A 20,000-nucleotide genomic window follows, 5' to 3' on the forward strand; every position below is an offset into this window, starting at 1 on the left:
TTGTATTGTTTATTGTTACTCATTCAATATTAGTGCACTCTTTCAATAAAAATTATGGTTTAAAAAAATGTTATTTGATGTTCCACACAAGAATATAAAATGATTATTAAATGTTTCATTGATCCTTTAATGTATATTTTTTAAATTAAACCCCCCCCCCCCATTATTTTTCTTTTTTTTAGAACATTTTCTCAGAATCTGTAATTGTGGATCATCAAGAAAATATCCTGAGAGTAGAGATCATGCTGGTGAATTATTCATATCTTCTATTTCTTGGTATGTACAGAATGACCAGAGTTGTTTATTAGATATGTTCTGATAAAATCTACCTAGTGATACATATGGAATGTATCAATGTATGGAATTAGAGAATGTGTTGTATATTTTTTACAGTCCAAACTCTGACCAGCAACCAGAACATATGTCTTACTGAGGCTTGGTGCATGCTGGATAAGCTGGCGACCTCCAGCCAAGTGTATATATCAAACTAAGTACTCCACAGCACCATGAATTCCTTTAGGAATGTTCTTTATTGAGGCATACAAACGGACAGGTATGCAACGTTTCGGGAACACAGTCCCTTAATCATGCATACTAAATAATGCACCTGTATCTCTTTTTAAAGGTATGACCAGCCAATCAAAAATGGATTTTTACATTCCTTCTTACAATTTGTTTAGCTTAGACAGTGGTAATACTGCCCTCTGCTGTTCACAGTGAAAATACCAGTACTTTAAATTTAATTACATTAGCAAGGATTAAAATAACAAAGCGCAATGCTAGGTATATATAGACACTAAATGGCATTAAAACACTAACAATAATGTCATTACTTTAAAAACAAAATGTATACATGATGATAATGAGAGATAAACCTTAATATTTACATATGAATTGTATACATTTAAAGGAAGACTGATAGGGCCAATTCTCTATTTAACCCTTTAGGGTGCAATGTTTCCAATTTATGGATCCAGAACGCCTCTCTCTGTTTAAGAAGCGTTCTCTATCTCCTCCTCCTCTAGGTGTATCAACTCTATGAATGATTTGCCATCTGAGTTGATTAATTTGATGGCCACATTCCAAAAAATGGCACGCCACAGGTGCTTGAGTGTCACCCTTTCGGATATTTGACTTGTGTTGGTTTATTCTTTCTCTAATCTTACGTGTCGTTTCCCCTATGTAAATTTTTGAACATGGGCATTTTATCATATAAACGGCAAATGTAGATTCACAAGTATAATATGATTATAACTTAAATTTATATCCACTTATTGGGTGAACAAATTCACGTCCCTTAATGACAGAGTGAAAATTGCGGCAGCCTAGGCATGGGTACACCCCAAATTCTTTTCAGTGATGTATCTTTCTTTACTAATACATTTAGGGCCCAGGTCTAACTGCACCAAAGTGTCTCTAAGATTCTTAACTCCTGTGGGCCATAATGGGAGTTTTCTTTCATGTAATTGGCAAGAGTCCATGAGCTAGTGACATATGGGATATACAATCCTACCAGGAGGGGCAAAGTTTACCAAACCTCAAAATGCCTATAAATACACCTCTCACCACACCCACAATTCAGTTTTACAAACTTTGCCTCCTATGGAGGTGGTGAAGTAAGTTTGTGCTAGATTCTACGTTGATATGCGCTCCGCAGCAAGTTGAAGCCCGGTTCCTCTCAGAGTACAGTGAATGTCAGAGGGATGTGAAGGGAGTATCACCTATTGAATACAATGGTCATCCTATCAGGGATCTATTTCATAGGTTCTCTGTTATCGGTCGTAGAGATTCATCTCCCACCTCCCTTTTCAGATCGACGATATACTCTTATATATACCATTACCTCTACTGATTCTCATTTCAGTACTGGTTTGGCTATCTGCTATATGTGGATGGGTGTCTTTTGGCAAGTATGTTTCATTTACTTAAGACACTCTCAGCTATGGTTTGGCACTTTATATATAAAGTTCTAAATATATGTTTGTACTTATATTTGCCATGATTCAGGTTTATCAGTATATTTCCTTTTTGCAGACTGTCAGTTTCATATCTGGGAAATGCTTTTTTTTAAAAAAAAAAATAATAATATTTCTTACCTGAGGTTTTCAAATTGACTTTTTCTAAATTGCGGGCTGTATTAGACTCGTGAGAGCGCAAAATGCTATTTTTTATTGCGTCATTCTTGGCGCAAGACTTTTTTGGCGCAAAAAATTACGTTTGTTGACGCAAATTCGTCATTTCCGGCGTCTTAGTTGGCGCCGAGTCTTTTCACGAGGTTGCGTCATCTATGACGCTTGAGTTTCATTACGGACGTTTTTGGCGCCAAAAAATGTTTTTCAGTTTGTGGTGCGTCATACTTGGCACCAAACATTTTTTTCATTATTTAAAAACTCATTCCTTTTGCCTCTGGTCTTTTTTTCTATGTCAGAGGCCTATTCTGTTTGCTTTTTTTGCCATTGCTGAAACTGTCATATATGGAAATTGATAATTTTGCTTTATATGTTGTTTTTTCTTTAATATACTGCAAGATGTCTCAATCTGATCCCGTCTCAGAATCTACTACTGGAATCCTGCTGCCTGATATTGGTTCTACCAAAGCTAAGTGCATCTGTTGTAAACTTGTGGTAACTGTTCCTCCAGCTGTAGTTTGTAATAGTTGTCATGATAAACTTTTAAATGCAGAGAATGTTTCCATCAGTAGTAGTTCATTACATGTTGCTGGTCCGTCAACATCTAATGCTCAGGATATTCCTGTAAATTTAAGAGAATTTATTTCTGATTCCATTCAGAAGGCTTTGTCTGCCATTCTGCCTTCTAATAAACGTAAAAGGTCTTTTAAAACTTCTCATAGAGTTGATTAAATTTCTAATGGCCGACAACATACTGATTTATCTATCTCTGATGAGGATCTGTCTGAGTCAGAGGATCCTGCCTCAGATATTGACACTGACCAATCTTCTTATTTATTTAAAATGGAGTATATTCGTTCTTTATTAAAAGAAGTGTTGATTGCATTAGATATGGAGGAGACTAGTCCTCTTGATATTAAAACTAGTAAATGTTTAAATTCGGTTTATAAACCTCATGTAGTTATTCCAGAGGTTTTTCCACTTCCTGATGCTATTTTAGATATGATTTCTATGGAATGGAATAGACTGGGTACTTCTTTTACTCCTTCTTCAAGGTTTAAAAAATTGTATCCTTTGCCTACTGATAGATTGGAGTTTCTTTCATGTAATTGGCAAGAGTCCATGAGCTAGTAATATATGGGATATACAATCCTTCCAGGAGGGGCAAAGTTTCCCAAACCTCAAAATGCCTATAAATACACCCCTCAACACACCTACAATTCAGTTTTACAAACTTTGCCTCCTATGGAGGTGGTGAAGTAAGTTTGTGCTAAGATTTCTACGTTGATATGCGCTTCTCAGCATTGTTGAAGCCCGATTCCTCTCAGAGTACAGCGAATGTCAGAGGGACGTGAAGGGAGTATCACCTATTGAATACCATGATTTCTCTAACGGGGGTCTTTTTCTTGGGTTCTCTGTTATCGGTCGTAGAGATTCATCTCCTACCTCCCTTTTCAGATCGTCGATATGCTCTCAATTTACCATTACCTCTACTAATAACTGTTTTAGTACTGGTTTGGCTATCTGCTATATGTGGATGGGTGTCTTTTGGTAAGTATGTTTTCATTACTTAAGACACTCTCAGCTATGGTTTGGCACTTTATGCAAATTATATAAAGTTCTAAATATATGTATTGTGCTTATATTTGCCATGAGTCAGGTTCATGTATTTCCTTCTGCAGACTGTCAGTTTCATATTTGGGAATGTAAACACTTTAAGAAATTTATTTCTTACCTGGGGTTTAGTCTTTTTTCAATTTGACTACTTTTTGCAATTGCGGGTGTTAGGCCCGCGGGTGCGTCAAATTCTAAACTGTATTGCGTCATTTTTGGCGCAAACTTTTTTTGGCGTGAAAAAATACGTTTTTGACGCAACTTCGTCATTTCCGGGGTCATACGTGACGCCGAGACCTTTCACACGGCGGCGTCATTAGTGACGCAAGTGTGTCATTTCCGTTCTTTTTTGGCGCCAAAAAAGTTTACGTTACATTGTGCGTCATACTTGGCGCCAAATTTTTTTCATTATTTCAATACCCCGTTGTTGTTTGCCCCCTGCTTTCTTCTCTATCAAGAGGCCTATGCTTTTGCATTTTTTCCCATTCCTAAAACTGTCATTTAAGGAAATAGATAATTTTGCTTTATATGTTGTTTTTTCTCTTACATTGAGCAAGATGTCCCAATCTGATCCTGCCTCTGAAGTTTCTGCTGGAACATTGCTGCCTGACATCGATTCTACCAAAGCTAAGTGCATTTGTTGTAAAATTGTAGAATGTAAAATGTCATTTGTAATAGCTGTCATGATAAACTTTTACATGCAGATAGTGTTTCTATCAGTAATAGTACATTGCCAGTTGCAGTTCCTTCAACTTCTAATGTGCATGATATACCTGTAAATTGTAAAGAATTTGTTTCTGATTCTATTATGAAGGCTTTGTCTGCATTTCCACCTTCTAATAAACGTAAAAGGTCTTTTAAAACTTCTCATTTAGCTGATGAAATTTCAAATGACCAACAACATAATAATTCATCCTCTTCTGATGAGGATCTATCTGAAACAGAAGATCCTTCCTCAGATATTGACACTGACAAATCTACTTATTTATTTATTTATTTATTTATTATTATGCGTTCTTTATTAAAAGAAGTGTTAATTACTTTGGATATTGAGGTAACCAGTCTTATTGACGTTCAGTCTAATAAATGTTTAAATGCTGTTTTTAAACCTCCTGTTGTTTCCCCAGGTGTTTTTCCCATTCCTGATATGATTTCTAGGGAATGGAATAAGCCAGGTACTTCCTTTATTCCTTCTTCAAGGTTTAAGAGATTGTATCCTTTACCAGCAAAATCTATAGAGTTTTGGGAAAAGATCCCCAAAGTTGATGGGGCTATTTCTACTCTTGCTAAACGTACCACTATTCCTATGGAAGATAGTACTTCCTTTAAGGATCCTTTAGATAGGAAGCTTGAATCTTATCTAAGGAAGGCCTATTTATATTCAGGTCATCTTCTCAGACCTGCTATTTCTTTCGGTGATGTTGGGGCTGCATCAACTTTCTGGTTGGAAAATTTAGCGCAACATGAATTGGATTTTGACATATCTAGCATTGTTTGCTTACTGCAACATGCTAATCATTTTATTTGTGATGCCATTTTTGATATTATCAAAATTGATGTTAGATCCATGTCTTTAGCTGTATTAGCTAGAAGAGCTTTGTGGCTTAAATCTTGGAATGCTGATATGACATCTAAATCTAGATTACTATCTCTTTCTTTCCAAGGTAGTAATTTATTTGGTTCTCAGTTGGATTCTATTATTTCAACTATCACTGGAGAAAAAGGAGTTTTTTTACCTCAGGATAAAAAACCTAAGGGTAAATCTAAGGCTTCTAACCGTTTTCGTTCCTTTCGTCAGAATAAGGAACAAAAACTCAATCCTCCTCCCAAGGAATCTGTCCAAAATCATTGGATTCAGAGCATTGTCTCTAAAGGGTATTAAATAGGATTCAAAGTAAGACCTCCTGTGAGAAGATTTTTTTCTCTCACGCATCCCTGTAAATCCAGTAAAAGCTCAGGCTTTTCTGAAGTGTGTTTCAGACCTGGAGTCTTCAGGGGAAATCATGCCAGTTCCTCCTCAGGAACAAGGTTTGGGATTTTATTCAAACCTATTCATTGTACCAAAGAAAGAAAATTTGTTCAGACCAGTTCTGGATCTGAAAATTTTTAATCGTTATGTAAGAGTACCAACTTTCAAGATGGTGACTATAAGGACTATTCTGCCTTTTGTTCAGCAAGGACATTATATGTCCACAATAGACTTGCAGGATGCATACCTTCATATTCCGATTCATCCAGAACACTATCAGTTTCTGAGATTCTCTTTTCTAGACAAGCATTACCAATTTGTTGCTCTTCCATTTGGTCTAGCAACAGCTCCAAGAATCTTTTCAAAGGTTCTGGGTGCCCTACTATCTGTAATCAGAGAAAAGGGTATTGCGGTGTTTCCTTATTTGGACGATACCTTGGTAATAGCTCAGTCTTTACATACTGCAGAATCTCACACGAATCAACTAGTGTTGTTTCTTCGGAAACATGGTTGGAGGATCAATTTACCAAAAAGTTTCTTGATTCCTCAGACAAGGGTCACCTTTTTAGGTTTTCAGATAGATTCAGTGTCCATGACTCTGTCTCTAACAGACAAGAGACGTTTAAAATTGGTCGCAGCATGCCGGCACCTTCAGTCTCAGTCATTCCCTTCAGTGGCTATGTGCATGGAAGTTTTAGGTCTCATGACTGCAGCATCGGACGCGATCCCCTTTGCTCGTTTTCACATGAGACCTCTACAGCTTTGCATGCTGAATCAATGGTGCAGGGATTATACAAATATATCACAATTAATATCCTTGAATCCCAATGTACGACACTCTCTGACATGGTGGATAGATCACCATTGTTTGGTTCAAGGGGCCTCATTTGTTCGGCCAACCTGGACTGTGATCTCAACAGATGCAAGTCTTTCAGGTTGGGGAGCTGTTTGGGGATCTCTGACAGCACAAGGGGTTTGGAAATCTCAAGAGGCGAGATTACCAATAAATATTTTAGAACTCCGTGCAGTTCTCAGGGCTCTTCAGTTTTGGCCTCTGCTAAAGAGAGAACCGTTCATTTGTTTTCAGACAGACAATATCACAACTGTGGCTTATGTCAATCATCAGGGTGGGACTCACAGTCCCCAAGCTATGAAAGAAGTATCTCGGATACTTGCTTGGGCGGAATCCAGCTCCTGTCTAATCTCTGCGGTTCATATCCCAGGTGTAGACAATTGGGAGGCGGATTATCTCAGCCGCCAGACTTTACATCCAGGGGAGTGGTCTCTCCATCCAGATGTGTTTTCTTAGATTGTTCAGATGTGGGGGCTTCCAGAGATAGATCTCATGGCCTCTCATCTAAACAAGAAACTTCCCAGATACCTGTCCAGGTCCAGGGATGTTCAGGCGGAAGCAGTGGATGCACTGACACTTCCTTGGTGTTATCATCCTGCTTACATTTTCCCGCCTCTAGTTCTCCTTCCAAGAGTGATCTCCAAAATCATCATGGAACAGTCTTTTGTGTTGCTGGTGGCTCCAGCATGGCCACACAGGTTTTGGTATGCGGATCTGGTGCGGATGTCCAGTTGCCCACCTTGGCCACTTCCGTTACGGCCGGACCTACTATCTCAAGGTCCGTTTTTCCATCAGGATCTCAAATCATTAAATTTGAAGGTGTGGAAATTGAACGCTTAGTTCTAAGTCATATAGGTTTCTCTGACTCAGTGATTAATACTATGTTACAAGCTCGTGTATCTGTCTCTAGAAAGATTTATTATAGAGTTTGGAAGACTTACATTTCATGGTGTTCTTCTCATAAATTCTCCTGGCATACTTTTAGAATTCCTAGAATTTTACAGTTCCTTCAGGATGGTTTGGATAAGGGTTTGTCTGCAAGTTCCTTGAAAGGACAAATCTCTGCTCTTTCTGTTTTATTTCACAGAAAGATTGCTATACTTCTTGATATTCACTGTTTTGTACAGGCTTTAGTTCGTATTAAGTCTGTCATTAAATCAATTTCTCCTCCATGGAGTCTTAATTTGGTTTTGAAGGCATTACAGGCTCCTCCATTTGAGCCTATGCATTATTTTATACATTAAACTACTTTCTTGGAAAGTGTTGTTCCTTTTGGCTATCTCTTCTGCTAGAAGAGTTTCTGAGCTATCTGCTCTTTCTTGTGAGTCTCCTTTTCTGATTTTTCATCAGGATAAGGCAGTTTTGCGGACTTCTTTTCAATTTTTACCTAAGGTTGTGAATTCTAACAACATTAGTAGAGAAATTGTTGTCCCTTCCTTATGTCCTAATCCTAAGAATTCTTTGGAGAGATCCTTACATTCTTTGGATGTGGTAAGAGCTTTGAAATATTATGTGGAATCTACTAAAGATTTCAGGAAGACTTCTAGTCTATTTGTTTTATTTTCTGGTCCTAGGAAAGGTCAGAAGGCTTCTGCTAGTTCCTTGGCTTCTTGGTTGAAACTTTTAATTCAACAAGCTTATTTGGAGTCGGGTCAGTCCCCTCCTCAGAGAATTACAGCTAATTCTACTAGATCAGTTTCCACTTCGTGGGCTTTTAAGAATGAAGCTTCAGTTGATCAGATTTGCAAAGCGGTGACTTGGTCCTCTTTGCATACATTTACTAAATTCTACCGTTTTGATGTATTTGCTTCTTCGGAAGCAGTTTTTGGTAGAAAAGTTCTTCAGGCAGCTGTTTCAGTTTGATTCTTCTGCTTTTTGATTTAAGTTTTTTTCTTTCAAAAATGAAATAAACTTATTTTTTTGGGTTGTGGATTAATTTTTCCAGCGAAATATGGCTGTTTTTATTTTTATTCCCTCCCTCTCTAGTGACTCTTGAGTGGAAGACTCCACATCTTGGGTATTGATATCCCATATGCCACTAGCTCATGGACTCTTGCCAATTACATGAAAGAAAACATAATTTATGTAAGAACTTACCTGATAAATTCATTTCTTTCATATTGGCAAGAGTCCATGAGCCCCACCCTTTTTGTGGTGGTTATGATTTTTTGTATAAAGCACAATTATTTCCAAATTTCCTTTGTTGATGCTTTCTACTCCTTTCTTTATCACCCCACTGCTTGGCTATCCGTTAAACTGAATTGTGGGTGTGGTGAGGGGTGTATTTATAGGCATTTTGAGGTTTGGGAAACTTTGCCCCTCCTGGTAGGATTGTATATCCCATATGTCACTAGCTCATGGACTCTTGCCAATATGAAAGAAATCAATTCATCAGGTAAGTTCTTACATAAATTATGTTTTTGGGAAAAGATCCCCAAAGTTAATGGGGCCATCTCTACTCTTGCTAAACGTACAACTATTCCTACGAAAGATAGTACTTATTTTAAGGATCCTTTAGATAGGAAGCTTGAATCTTATCTAAGGAAAGCTTATTTATGTTCAGGCCATCTTCTTAGGCCGGCTATTTCTTTGGCTGATGATGCAGCTGCTTCAACTTTTTGGTTGGAAACTTTAGCACAACAAGTATAGCATTGTTAAATTAATTCAACATGCTAATAATTTAATTTGTGATGCCATTTTTGATATCATCAGAATTGATGTTAGATATATGTCTTTAGCTATTTTAGCTAGAATAGCTTTATGGCTTAAATCTTGGAATGCTGATAGGACTTCTAAATCGACATTGCTATCTCTTTCTTTCCAAGGTAATAAATTATTTGGTTCTCAGTTGGATTCTATAATTTCAACTGTCACTGGGGGAAGGGAGCTTTTTTGCCTCAGGATAAAAAATCTAAGGGTAAATTTAAAGCTTCTAACCGTTTTTGTTCCTTTTGACAGAATAAGGAACAGAAACCTAGTCCTTCCCCTAAGGAATCTGTCTCCAATTGGAAGCCTTTCTCAATCTGGAATAAATCCAAGCCATTTAAGAGATCTAATCCAGCCCCCAAGTCCGCATGAAGGTGCGGTCCTCATTCCAGCTCAGCTGGTAGGGGTCAGATTAAAATTTTTCAAGGATGTTTGGATAAATTCAGTCCAAAATCATTGGATTCAGAACATTATCTCTCAGAGGTACAGAATAGGTTTCAGAGTAAAACCGCCTGTGAGACGTTTCTTTCTCTCATGCATTCCAGTGAACCCAGAGAAAGCGCAGGCTTTCCTGAAGTGTGTTTCAGACCTGGAGTTATCTGGGGTAATCGTGACAGTTCCTTTTCAGGAACAGGGTCTGGGGTTTTATTCAAATCTGTTCATTGTCCCAAAGAAAGAAAATTCATTCAGACCAGTTCTGGATCTAAAGGTCTTGAATCATTATGTAAGAGTACCAACATTCAAAATGGTGACTATAAGGACTATTCTGCCTTTTGTACAGCAAGGGCATTATATGCCCACAATAGACTTACAGGATGCATATCTTCATATTCTGATTCATCTAGATCACTATCAGTTCCTGAGATTCTCTTTTCTAGACAAGCATTACCAATTTGTTGCTCTTCCTTTTGGCCTAGCGACAGCTCCAAGGATCTTTTCAAAGGTTCTCGGTGCCCTACTCTCTATAATCAGAGAGCAGGGTATTGCGGTGTTTCCTTATTTGGACGATATCTTGGTACTAGGTCAGTCTTTACGTTCTGCAGAATCTCACACAAATCAACTTGTGTTGTTTCTTCAAAGACATGGTTGGAGGATCAATTTACCAAAGAGTTCTTTGATTCCTCAGACAAGGGTAACCTTTTTAGATTTCCAAATAGATTCAGTATCCATGACTTTGTCTCTAACAGACAAGAGACATATGAAATTGGTTGCAGCCTGTCGGAACCTTCAGTCTCAGTCATTCCCTTCAGTAGCTATGTGCATGGAGGTTTTAGGTCTCATGACCACAGCATGGACGCGATCCCCTTTGCTCGTTTTCACATGAGACCTCTTTAGCTTTGTATGCTGAACCAATGGTGCAGGAATTATACAAGGATATCACAATTAATATCCTTAGATCCCAATGTTCGACTATCTCTGACTTGGTGGTTAGATCACCATCGTATAGTTCAAGGGGCCTCTTTTGTTCATCCAACCTGGACTGTGATCACAACAGATGCGAGTCTTTCAGGTTGGGGAGCTGTCTAGGGATCTCTGACAGCACAAGGGGTTTGGAAATCTCAAGAGGCGAGATTACCAATCAATATTTTGGAACTCCGTGCGATTCTCAGAGCTCTTCAGTTTTGGCCTCTATTGAAGAGAGAGCCGTTTATTTGTTTTCAGACAGACAATGTCACAACTGTGGCGTATGTCAATCATCAGGGTGGGACTCACGGTTCTCAAGCTATGAAAGAAGTATCCTGGATACTTGTTTGGGCAGAATCCAGCTCCTGTCTAATTTCTGCGGTCCATATCCCAGGTATAGACAATTGGGAAGCGGATTATCTCAGTCGTCAAGCTTTACATCCGGGAGAGTGGTCTCTTCACCCAGATGTATTTTTTTAAATTGTTCAGATGTGGGGGCTTCCAGAAATAGATCTGATGGCATCTCATCTAAACAAGAAACTTCCCAGGTACCTGTCCAGGTCCAGGGATCCTCAGGCGGAAGCAGTGGATGCATTGACACTTCCTTGGAGTTATCAATTTGCCTATATTTTTCCTCCTCTAGTTCTTCTTCCAAGAGTGATTTCCAAGATCATCATGGAGCAATCATTTGTACTGCTGGTGGCTCCAGCATGGGCTCACAGGTTTTGGTATGCTGATCTTATTCGGATGTCCAGTTGCCAACCATGGCCACTTCCACTAAGGCCAGACCTTCTATCTCAAGGTCCGTTTTTCCATCAGGATCTCAAATCATTAAATTTGAAGGTATGGAAATTGAACGCTTAGTGCTAAGTCATAGAGGTTTCTCTGACTCAGTGATTAATACTATGTTGAAGGCTCGTAAATCTGTTTCTAGAAAGTTTTATTATCGAGTTTGGAAGACTTACATTTCATGGTGTTCTTCTCATAAATTCTCTTGGCATTCTTTTAGAATTCCTAGAATTTTACAGTTTCTTCTGGATGGTTTGGATAAGGGTTTGTCTGCGAGTTCCTTGAAAGGACAAATCTCTGCTCTTTCTGTTTTATTCCACAGAAGAATTGCTAAACTCCCTGATATTCATTGTTTTGTACAGGCTTTGGTTCGTATCAAGCCTTTTATTAAATCAATCTCTCCTCCTTGGAGTCTTAATTTGGTTTTGAAGGCTTTACAGGCTCCTCCATTTGAGAATATGCATTCTTTGGACATTAAATTGCATTCTTGGAAAGTGTTGTTTCTTTTGGCCATCTCTTCTGCTAGAAAAGTTTCTGAATTATCTGCTCTTGTGAGTCTCCTTTTCTGATTTTTCATCAGGATAAGGCAGTTTTGCGGACTTCATTTAAATTCTTACCTAAAGTTGTGAATTCCAACAACATTAGTAGGGCAATTGTTGTCCCTTCTTTGTGTCCCCATCCTAAGAATTCTTTGGAAAGATCTTTACATTCTTTGGATGTGGTGAGAGCTCTGAAATATTATGTTGAAGCTACTAAAGATTTCAGGAAGACTTCTAGTCTTTTTCTTATCTTTTCTGATTCTAGGAAAGGTCAGAAGGCTTCTGCCATTTCTTTGGCATCTTGTTAAAAGTTTTTGATTTATCACGCTTATTTGTAGTCGGGTAAATCCCCGCCTCAGAGGATTACAGCTCATTCTACTAGGTCAGTTTCTACTTCCTGGGCTTTTAAGAATGAAGCTTCAGTTGATCAGATTTGCAAAGCAGCAACTTGGTCTTCTTTGCATACATTTACTAAATTCTACCATTTTGATGTTTTTTCTTCTTCAGAAGCAGTTTTTGGTAGAAAAGTTCTTCAGGCAGCTGTTTCAGTTTGATTCTTCTGCTTATAATTTAATTTTTTTTCTTTTTCATTATAAGATTAAAACTTATGATTTGGGTTGTGGATTAATTTTTTTCAGCGGAATTGGCTGTCTTTATTTTTTATCCCTCCCTCTCTAGTGACTCTTGCGTGGAGTTCCACATCTTGGGTATTGCTATCCCATACGTCACTAGCTCATGGACTCTTGCCAATTACATGAAAGAAAACATAATTTATGTAAGAATTTACCTGATAAATTCATTTCTTTCATATTGGCAAGAGTCCATGAGGCCCACCCTTTTTGTGGTGGTTATGATTTTTTTTGTATAAAGCACAATTATTCCAATTCCTTTGTTTATACTTTTGCTCCTTTCTTTATCACCCCACTTCTTGGCTATTCATTAAACTGAATTGTGGGTATGGTAAGGGGTGTATGTATAGGCATTTTGAGGTTTGGGAAACTTTGCCCCTCCTGGTAGGATTGTATATCCCATACATCACTAGCTCATGGACTCTTGCCAATATGAAAGAAATGAATTTATCAGGTAAATTCTTACATAAATTATGTTTTTTGCAGTATTTCTACATCCTTATTGCATGTTTGGTTAATGTGCCAATGTTTTCTTATAATGCGAGATATTTCCTCACTATAGTTGTTAAATTGTGATACAAATATTAATCTGTCATCATTGTTTTTGTTCTTTTTATATTGTTTGTTACTATCTCTATCTATTTTCTGGGTTTCACTCTCAATAAGCTCCCTAGGGTATCCTCTTTCCAGGAATTTCTCACCCATTTCTTTTAGTCTAGTTTCTTTCAAGGACTCATCCCTGACAATTCTATTAACCCTCATTAGCTGACGCCTTGGAAGGGAGTTTTTCAGTCTTTGGTTATGAAATCTGTTGTATCTAAGAAGGGTGTTACGATCTGTATCTTTATGATGTAAATCCATTTTAAATTCTGTCCCCTTCCTGTATACCACAGTGTCCGAAAATACCATACTCTCTTCACTGGATACCAGTGTAAATTCCAGGCCATTAACCTCCTGATTAAGTTCATTTACATACAAATTGTATGAGGGTATCTGCGCTACCCCACCATATGCCAAACACATCATCGATGAAACGCCACCAAGTAGCGCCATAGCTTATTGTTAAACGATTATTGTAAACACATTTTTCTTCAAAATGATTCATATATAGTTTGGCATATGATGGGGCAACGTTAGACCCCCATAGCAGTCCACTTCTTTTGAATGTACCAAGTATCTCTAAACAAAAAGTAATTATAATCTAACACTACTCTTAATAATTCCTCTAAGAAATCTATTTGTCTAGCATTATATTGTGTATCAGTAGACAACAATTGACGGATTCCCCCTATTCCACTTTCATGCTTAATGGACGTATACAGACTTTTTATATCTAAGCTAAACAGTATATATTTAGTGTTCTCAAATGTTAATGTGGAGAGATTCCGTATAAAATCTCCTGTATCTTTAATGAAAGATGTCATTCTTTAAACATACGGTTGTAATACCCTATCTAGAAATGTAGGTATGTTTGTAAAGGCTGACTCTACATTTGAAACAATAGGGTGCCCTGGTGGCTCTTGCAGGTTTTTATGCTCCTTAGGGACTGTTTAAAATACCGGGGTTCTAGGGTGTTTATTATACAAATATTCACTCATCTTTTTGTCTATGATTCTCTGGGTAATAGCTTTATTTATTATTCGTTTAATCTCTTTTTGAATTTTAAAAATAGGATTCATGTCTAATACTTGGTATGTAATGGGGTCACTAAGTTGTATGTTTATTTCTCTGATGTAATATACTTTGTCAAGGACAACAGTTGCTCCACTCTTGTCTGCTCTTTTAATGATGACATTTTATTTTTTTCATTTTTTCAATGGCCCCAAATTCATCCTTGGTCAAATTCCAATGTTTGTCCATTTTGTTCTTAGTCTGAACCATTTTAGTTTGTAAAGCATTTATGTCAGATGTCACTAACTTAGAAAAGGTATCTAGACTGCTGTTATGTATGTTCGGGGTAAAAGTACTTTTTTTTTAAGTTAAACTTCTTAGGGTTTAATTCATCAGTCTGGTAATTTTCGCTAATACTACTCATACCACTGTTCACATTTTTATTGCCATCAAAAAAAAAATGCAATTTAATATTTCTGAAAAATCTAAACAATTCTTTGTTCAACTCAAAAAAGTCTAGGTCTTTATATGGACAAAAGGAGAGTCCTTTCTCCAATAATCTGTACTCACAGTTATCTAGAGTACTGTTCAAAATTTTAAAGGGACAGTCAACACCAGAATTTTTGTTGTTTTAAAAGATAGATAATCCCTTAATTACCAATTCCCCAGTTTTGCATAACCAACACATTTATAGTTATACACGTTTTACCTCTGTAATTACCTTGCATCTAAGCCTCAGCAGACTGCCCCTTTATTTCAGTTCTTTTGACAGACTTGCAGTTTAGCCAATCAGAGCATGGTAAATCCACGTGCATGAGCTCAATGTTATCTGTATGAAACACGTGAATTAATGCCTTCTAGTGGTGAAAAAATCAAAATGCATTTAGATTAGAGGCGGCCTTCAAGGTCTAAGAAATTAGCATATGAACCTCCTAGGTTTAGCTTTTAACTAAGAATACCAAGAGAACAAAGCAAAATTGGTGATAAAAATAAATTGGAAAGTTGTATAAAAATACATGCCCTATTTGAAACATGAAAGTTTTTTTTGGACTTGACTGTCCCTTTAATTACTGTTTCCTTGTTTCTCTCCTTCGGTTCCCTTGGCCCCTCGTTTTCATCTGCTTGTTGCCCTCTGTGTCGGTGTTTCCTTCCACCATGATGTTTCCTTTGTCGCTTGATAAAGTGTGTGATGACGAACCGGATGACTGTTCTGATGATTCCTGCCTCCTTCCTTACGTTTGCTGTGCTGATAGATTTGACGGCCCTGATGTCTTGATGATGCTGTGGGGAATCCCTTTTGCGAATCATTATATCCAGCTTGCCATTTATAAATTCTGCCTTTAATATAGTCGTCTTCATCCCGGGCGAATTTGAGTCTTTTACGTTCCTGGATCTCCTTTTTCAGGTTAGTAATTTTCTCGTCCATTTTCTTGATGAACTAATCTAGTGCTTCTTTCAACATCAATTTCATTAGCTCAGCCTTGCAAGCCTCTATGTCTTTCTCCTGTTGCTCTACATCTTTTAGCAGGTACTCCACTGTAAGTGTTATAAGATCATATGAACACTTATTCAGAATTTTCGCAAACTTTCCACAGTATTCTTAATTTTCTTGTAACAATGTGGGGCAGGTACTCATCCTCAAGCCCCTGGGTATTCTCTTAACCCGATGATATTTTGAAAGAGTCATGATATGCAGGTCCCAAGCAGTATTTTTGCTTCTTAAATTTTCATGTTTCTCATGATCCTGTACCGGAATGGTTTTAAGGAAATCCCTGAATCCCCTAGTGAGGGTTGTGATGCGGGTAGCCTCCATTTCAGTGTACATAAACACCTTGGTGCCATCCGTTTTCTGTAGCTTCTCCATGTATACAAGTATAAATTATCACCTGGTTACACGTATCAATGTTCGCAAAGTGCAAATACAGTCCAAACTCTGACCAGCAACCGGAAGCTATGCCTTACTGAGGCTTGGTGCACGTTGGATAAGCTGGCGACCTCCAACCAAGTTTATATTTCAAAGTAAATACTCCACAGCACCATGAATTCCTTTAGGAATGTCCTTTATTGAGGCATACAAATGGACAGGTATGCAACATTTCGAGAACACAGTCCCTTAATCATGCATATTATACAATGCACCTGTATCTCTATTTAAAGGTATGACCAACCAATCAAAAACCTGGATTTTTACACACCTTCTTACAATTTTTACGAGAAAATTAAGAATACTGTGGAAAGTTTGAGGCTATCCTGAAAAACTGTTCATACGACCTTATAACACAGTGGAGTACCTGCTAAAACATGTGGAGCAACAGGAGAAAGACATAGAGACTTGCAAGGCTGAGCTAATGAAATTGATGTTGATAGAAGCACTAGATGAGTTCATCAAGAAACTGGACGAGAAAATTACTAACCTGAAAAAGGAGATCCAGGAACGTAAAAGACTCAAATTCGTCTGGGATGAAGACGACTATATTAAAGGCAGAGTTTATAAATGGCGAGCTGGATATTATGATTATCAAAAGAGATTCCCCACAGCATCATCAAGACATCAGGGCCATCAAACCTATCAGCACAGCTAATGTAAGGAAGGAGCCGGGACTACATCAGAACAGTCATCCGGTTTGTCATCATACACTTTTTTTATCAAGGGACGAAGGAAACATCGTGGTGGAAGGAAACACCGACACAGAGGGCAACAAGCGGATGAAAACGTGTGGCCAAGGGAACCGGAGGAGAGAAACAGGAAATAGTAATTAATATTTTGAACAGTACTCTAGATAACAGTGAGTACAGATTATTGGAGAAAGGACTCTCATTTTGTCCATATAAAGACCTGGACTTTTTTGAGTTGAATAAAGATTTGTTTAGATTTTTCATATTGATGGCAATAAAAATGTGAGCAGTGGCATAAGTAGTATTAGCAAAAATTACCAAACTGATGTATTTAACCCTAAGAAGTTTAACTTGCACAAAAAAAAGTACTTTTACCCCGAACATACATTACAGCAGTCTAGATACCTTTTCTAAGTTAGTGACATCTGACATAAATGCTTTACAAACTAAAATGGTTCAGACTAAGAACAAAAGGGGCAAACATTGGAATTTGACCAAGGATGAATTTGGGGCTATTGAAACAATGAAAAATAAAAATGTCATCATTAAAAGAGCAGACAAGGGTGGAGCAACTGTTGTCCTTGACAAAGTATATTACATCAGAGAAATAAACATACAACTTAGTGACCCCTCTACATACCAAGTATTAGACACTAATCCTATTCTTAAAATTCAAAAAGAGATTAAACGAATAATAAATAAAGCTATTACCCAGAGAATCATAGACAAAAAGATGAGTGAATATTTGTATAATAAACACCCTAGAACCCCGGTATTTTAAACAGTCCCTAAGGAGCATAAAAACCTGCAAGAGCCACCAGGGCGCCCTATTGTTTTGAATGTAGAGTCAGTCTTTACCAATATAGCTAAATTTCTAGATAGGGTATTACAAATTACCTCTTTCATTAAAGATACAGGAGACTTTATACGGAAGCTCTCTACATTAACATTTGAGAACACTAAATATATACTGTTTAGCTTAGATATAAAAAGTCTGTATACATCCATTAAGCATGAAAGTGGAACATGGGTAATCAGTCAATTGTTGTCTACTGATACACAATATAATGCTAGACAAATAGATTTCTTAGAGGAATTATTAAGAGTGTTATATTGTAATTACTTTTTGTTTAGAGATGCTTGGTACATTCAAAAGAAGGGGACTGCTATGGGGTCTAACATTGCACCATCATATGCCAACCTATATATGAATCATTTTGAAGAAAAATGTGTTTACAATAATCGTCTATTTTTAAGGTACGGCACTACTTGGTGGCGTTTCATCGACAATGTGTTTGGCATATGGTGGGGTAGCGCAGATACCCTCATACAATTTGTAAATGAACTTAATCAGGAGGTTAATGGCCTGGAATTCACACTGGTATCCAGTGAAGGGAGTATGGTATTTTTGGACACTGTGGTATACAGGAAGAGGACAGAATTTAAAATGGATTTACATCATAAAGATACAGATCGTAACACCCTTCTTAGATACAACAGTTTTCATAACCAAAGACTTAAAAACTCCATTCCAAGGTGTCAGCTAATGAGGGTTAATAGAATTGTCAGGGATGAGTCCTTGAAAGAAACTAGACTAAAAGAAATGAGTGAGAAATTCCTGGAAAGAGGATACCCTAGGGAGCTTATTGAGAGTGAAACCCAGAAAATAGGTAGAGATAGTAACAAACAATATAAAAAGAAAAAAAACAATGATGACAGATTAATATTTGTATCATAATTTAACAACTATATTGAGAAAATATCTTGCATTATAAGAAAACATTGGCACATTATCCAAACATGAAATAAGGATGTAGAAATACTGAAAAAAAACTCCCATTATAGCCCACGGGAGAGTTAAGAATCTTAGAGACACTTTGGTGCAGTCAGACCTGGGCTCTAAATCTATTAGTAAAGAAAGATTCATCACTAAAAAGAATTTGGAGTGTTACCCATGCGTAGGCTACAGCAATTCTCACTCTGTCATTAAGGGACATGAATTTGTCCACCCAAGAAGTGGATACAAATTTAAGTTATAATCATATTATACTTGTGAATCTACATTTGCCGTTTATATGATAAAATGCCCATGTTCAAAAATTTACATAGGGGAAACGACACGTAAGGTGAGAGAAAGAATACACCAACACAAGTCAAATATCCGAAAGGGTGACACTCAAGCACCTGTGGCGTGCCATTTTTTGGAATGTGGAAATTATTCAACTCAGATGGCAAATCATTCATAGAGTTGATACACCTAGAGGAGGAGGAGATTGAGAACGCTTCTTAAAACAGAGAGAGGCGTTCTGGATCTATATATTGGAAACTATGCACCCTAAAGGGTTAAATAAAGAATTGGACCTATCAGTCTTTCTTTAAATGTATACAATTTGTATGTAAATATTAAGGTTTATCTCTCATTATCATCATGTATACATTTTGTTTTTAAAGTAATGACATTATTGTTAGTGTTTTAATGCCATTTAGTGTCTATATATACCTAGCATTGTGCTTTGTTATTTTAATCCTTGCTAATGTAATTAAATTTAAAGTACAGGTAGCCCTCAGTTTACGCCGGGGTTAGGTTCCAGAAGGAATGGTTGTAAATCGAAACCGTTGTAAATTGAAACCCAGTTTATAATGTAAGTCAATGGGAAGTGAGGGAGATAGGTTCCAGGCCCCTCTCAAAATTGTCATAAGTAACACCTAATACATTATTTTTAAAGCTTTGAAATGAAGACTTTAAATGCTAATCAGCATTATAAACCTAATAAAATAATCACACAACACATAATGTATAATTAAACTAAGGTAAATGAACAAAAATATTTGCTAAACAGCATTATAAACTTAATAAAATAATCACACAACACAGACTTCACCTGCATTTTTCTGCAAACAGTTCTTTCTATGCATTCCAATCTGGACTGATTTATAGACCGGAAGATCTTGTTCCTTTAAAATCTGCTCGATAGCTCAGGTCTGATTAAACTGATTAATTTCAGCTTGCTTGACTTTGCTGCAACACAAGCGGACGGCTCCACCTACTGGCTATTTTAATAAATGCACTGCTTCTCAATGCTTTTCAATAGCAGTCACATGACTGGAAAAAAGGTTGTTATTCTGAAACGGTGTAAATTG

At 37.2% G+C, this 20,000-nt stretch overlaps 1 protein-coding gene across 1 annotated transcript in view; it reads left to right on the top strand.

The window, feature by feature from the left end:
* Positions 1-20,000, top strand: part of LOC128656538 (cytochrome b5 reductase 4) — a 1,054,602-nt gene that overhangs the window by 480,395 nt on the left and 554,207 nt on the right. Inside the window, exon 8 of the mRNA XM_053710489.1 lies at positions 183-276. Within this exon, the coding sequence (XP_053566464.1) occupies positions 183-276 (94 nt within the window). The remainder of the gene's footprint in view (positions 1-182; positions 277-20,000) is intronic.

Source organism: Bombina bombina, chromosome 4 (genome assembly GCF_027579735.1).
Source record: "Bombina bombina isolate aBomBom1 chromosome 4, aBomBom1.pri, whole genome shotgun sequence".
In the NCBI taxonomy this organism is placed as follows: domain Eukaryota; kingdom Metazoa; phylum Chordata; class Amphibia; order Anura; family Bombinatoridae; genus Bombina; species Bombina bombina.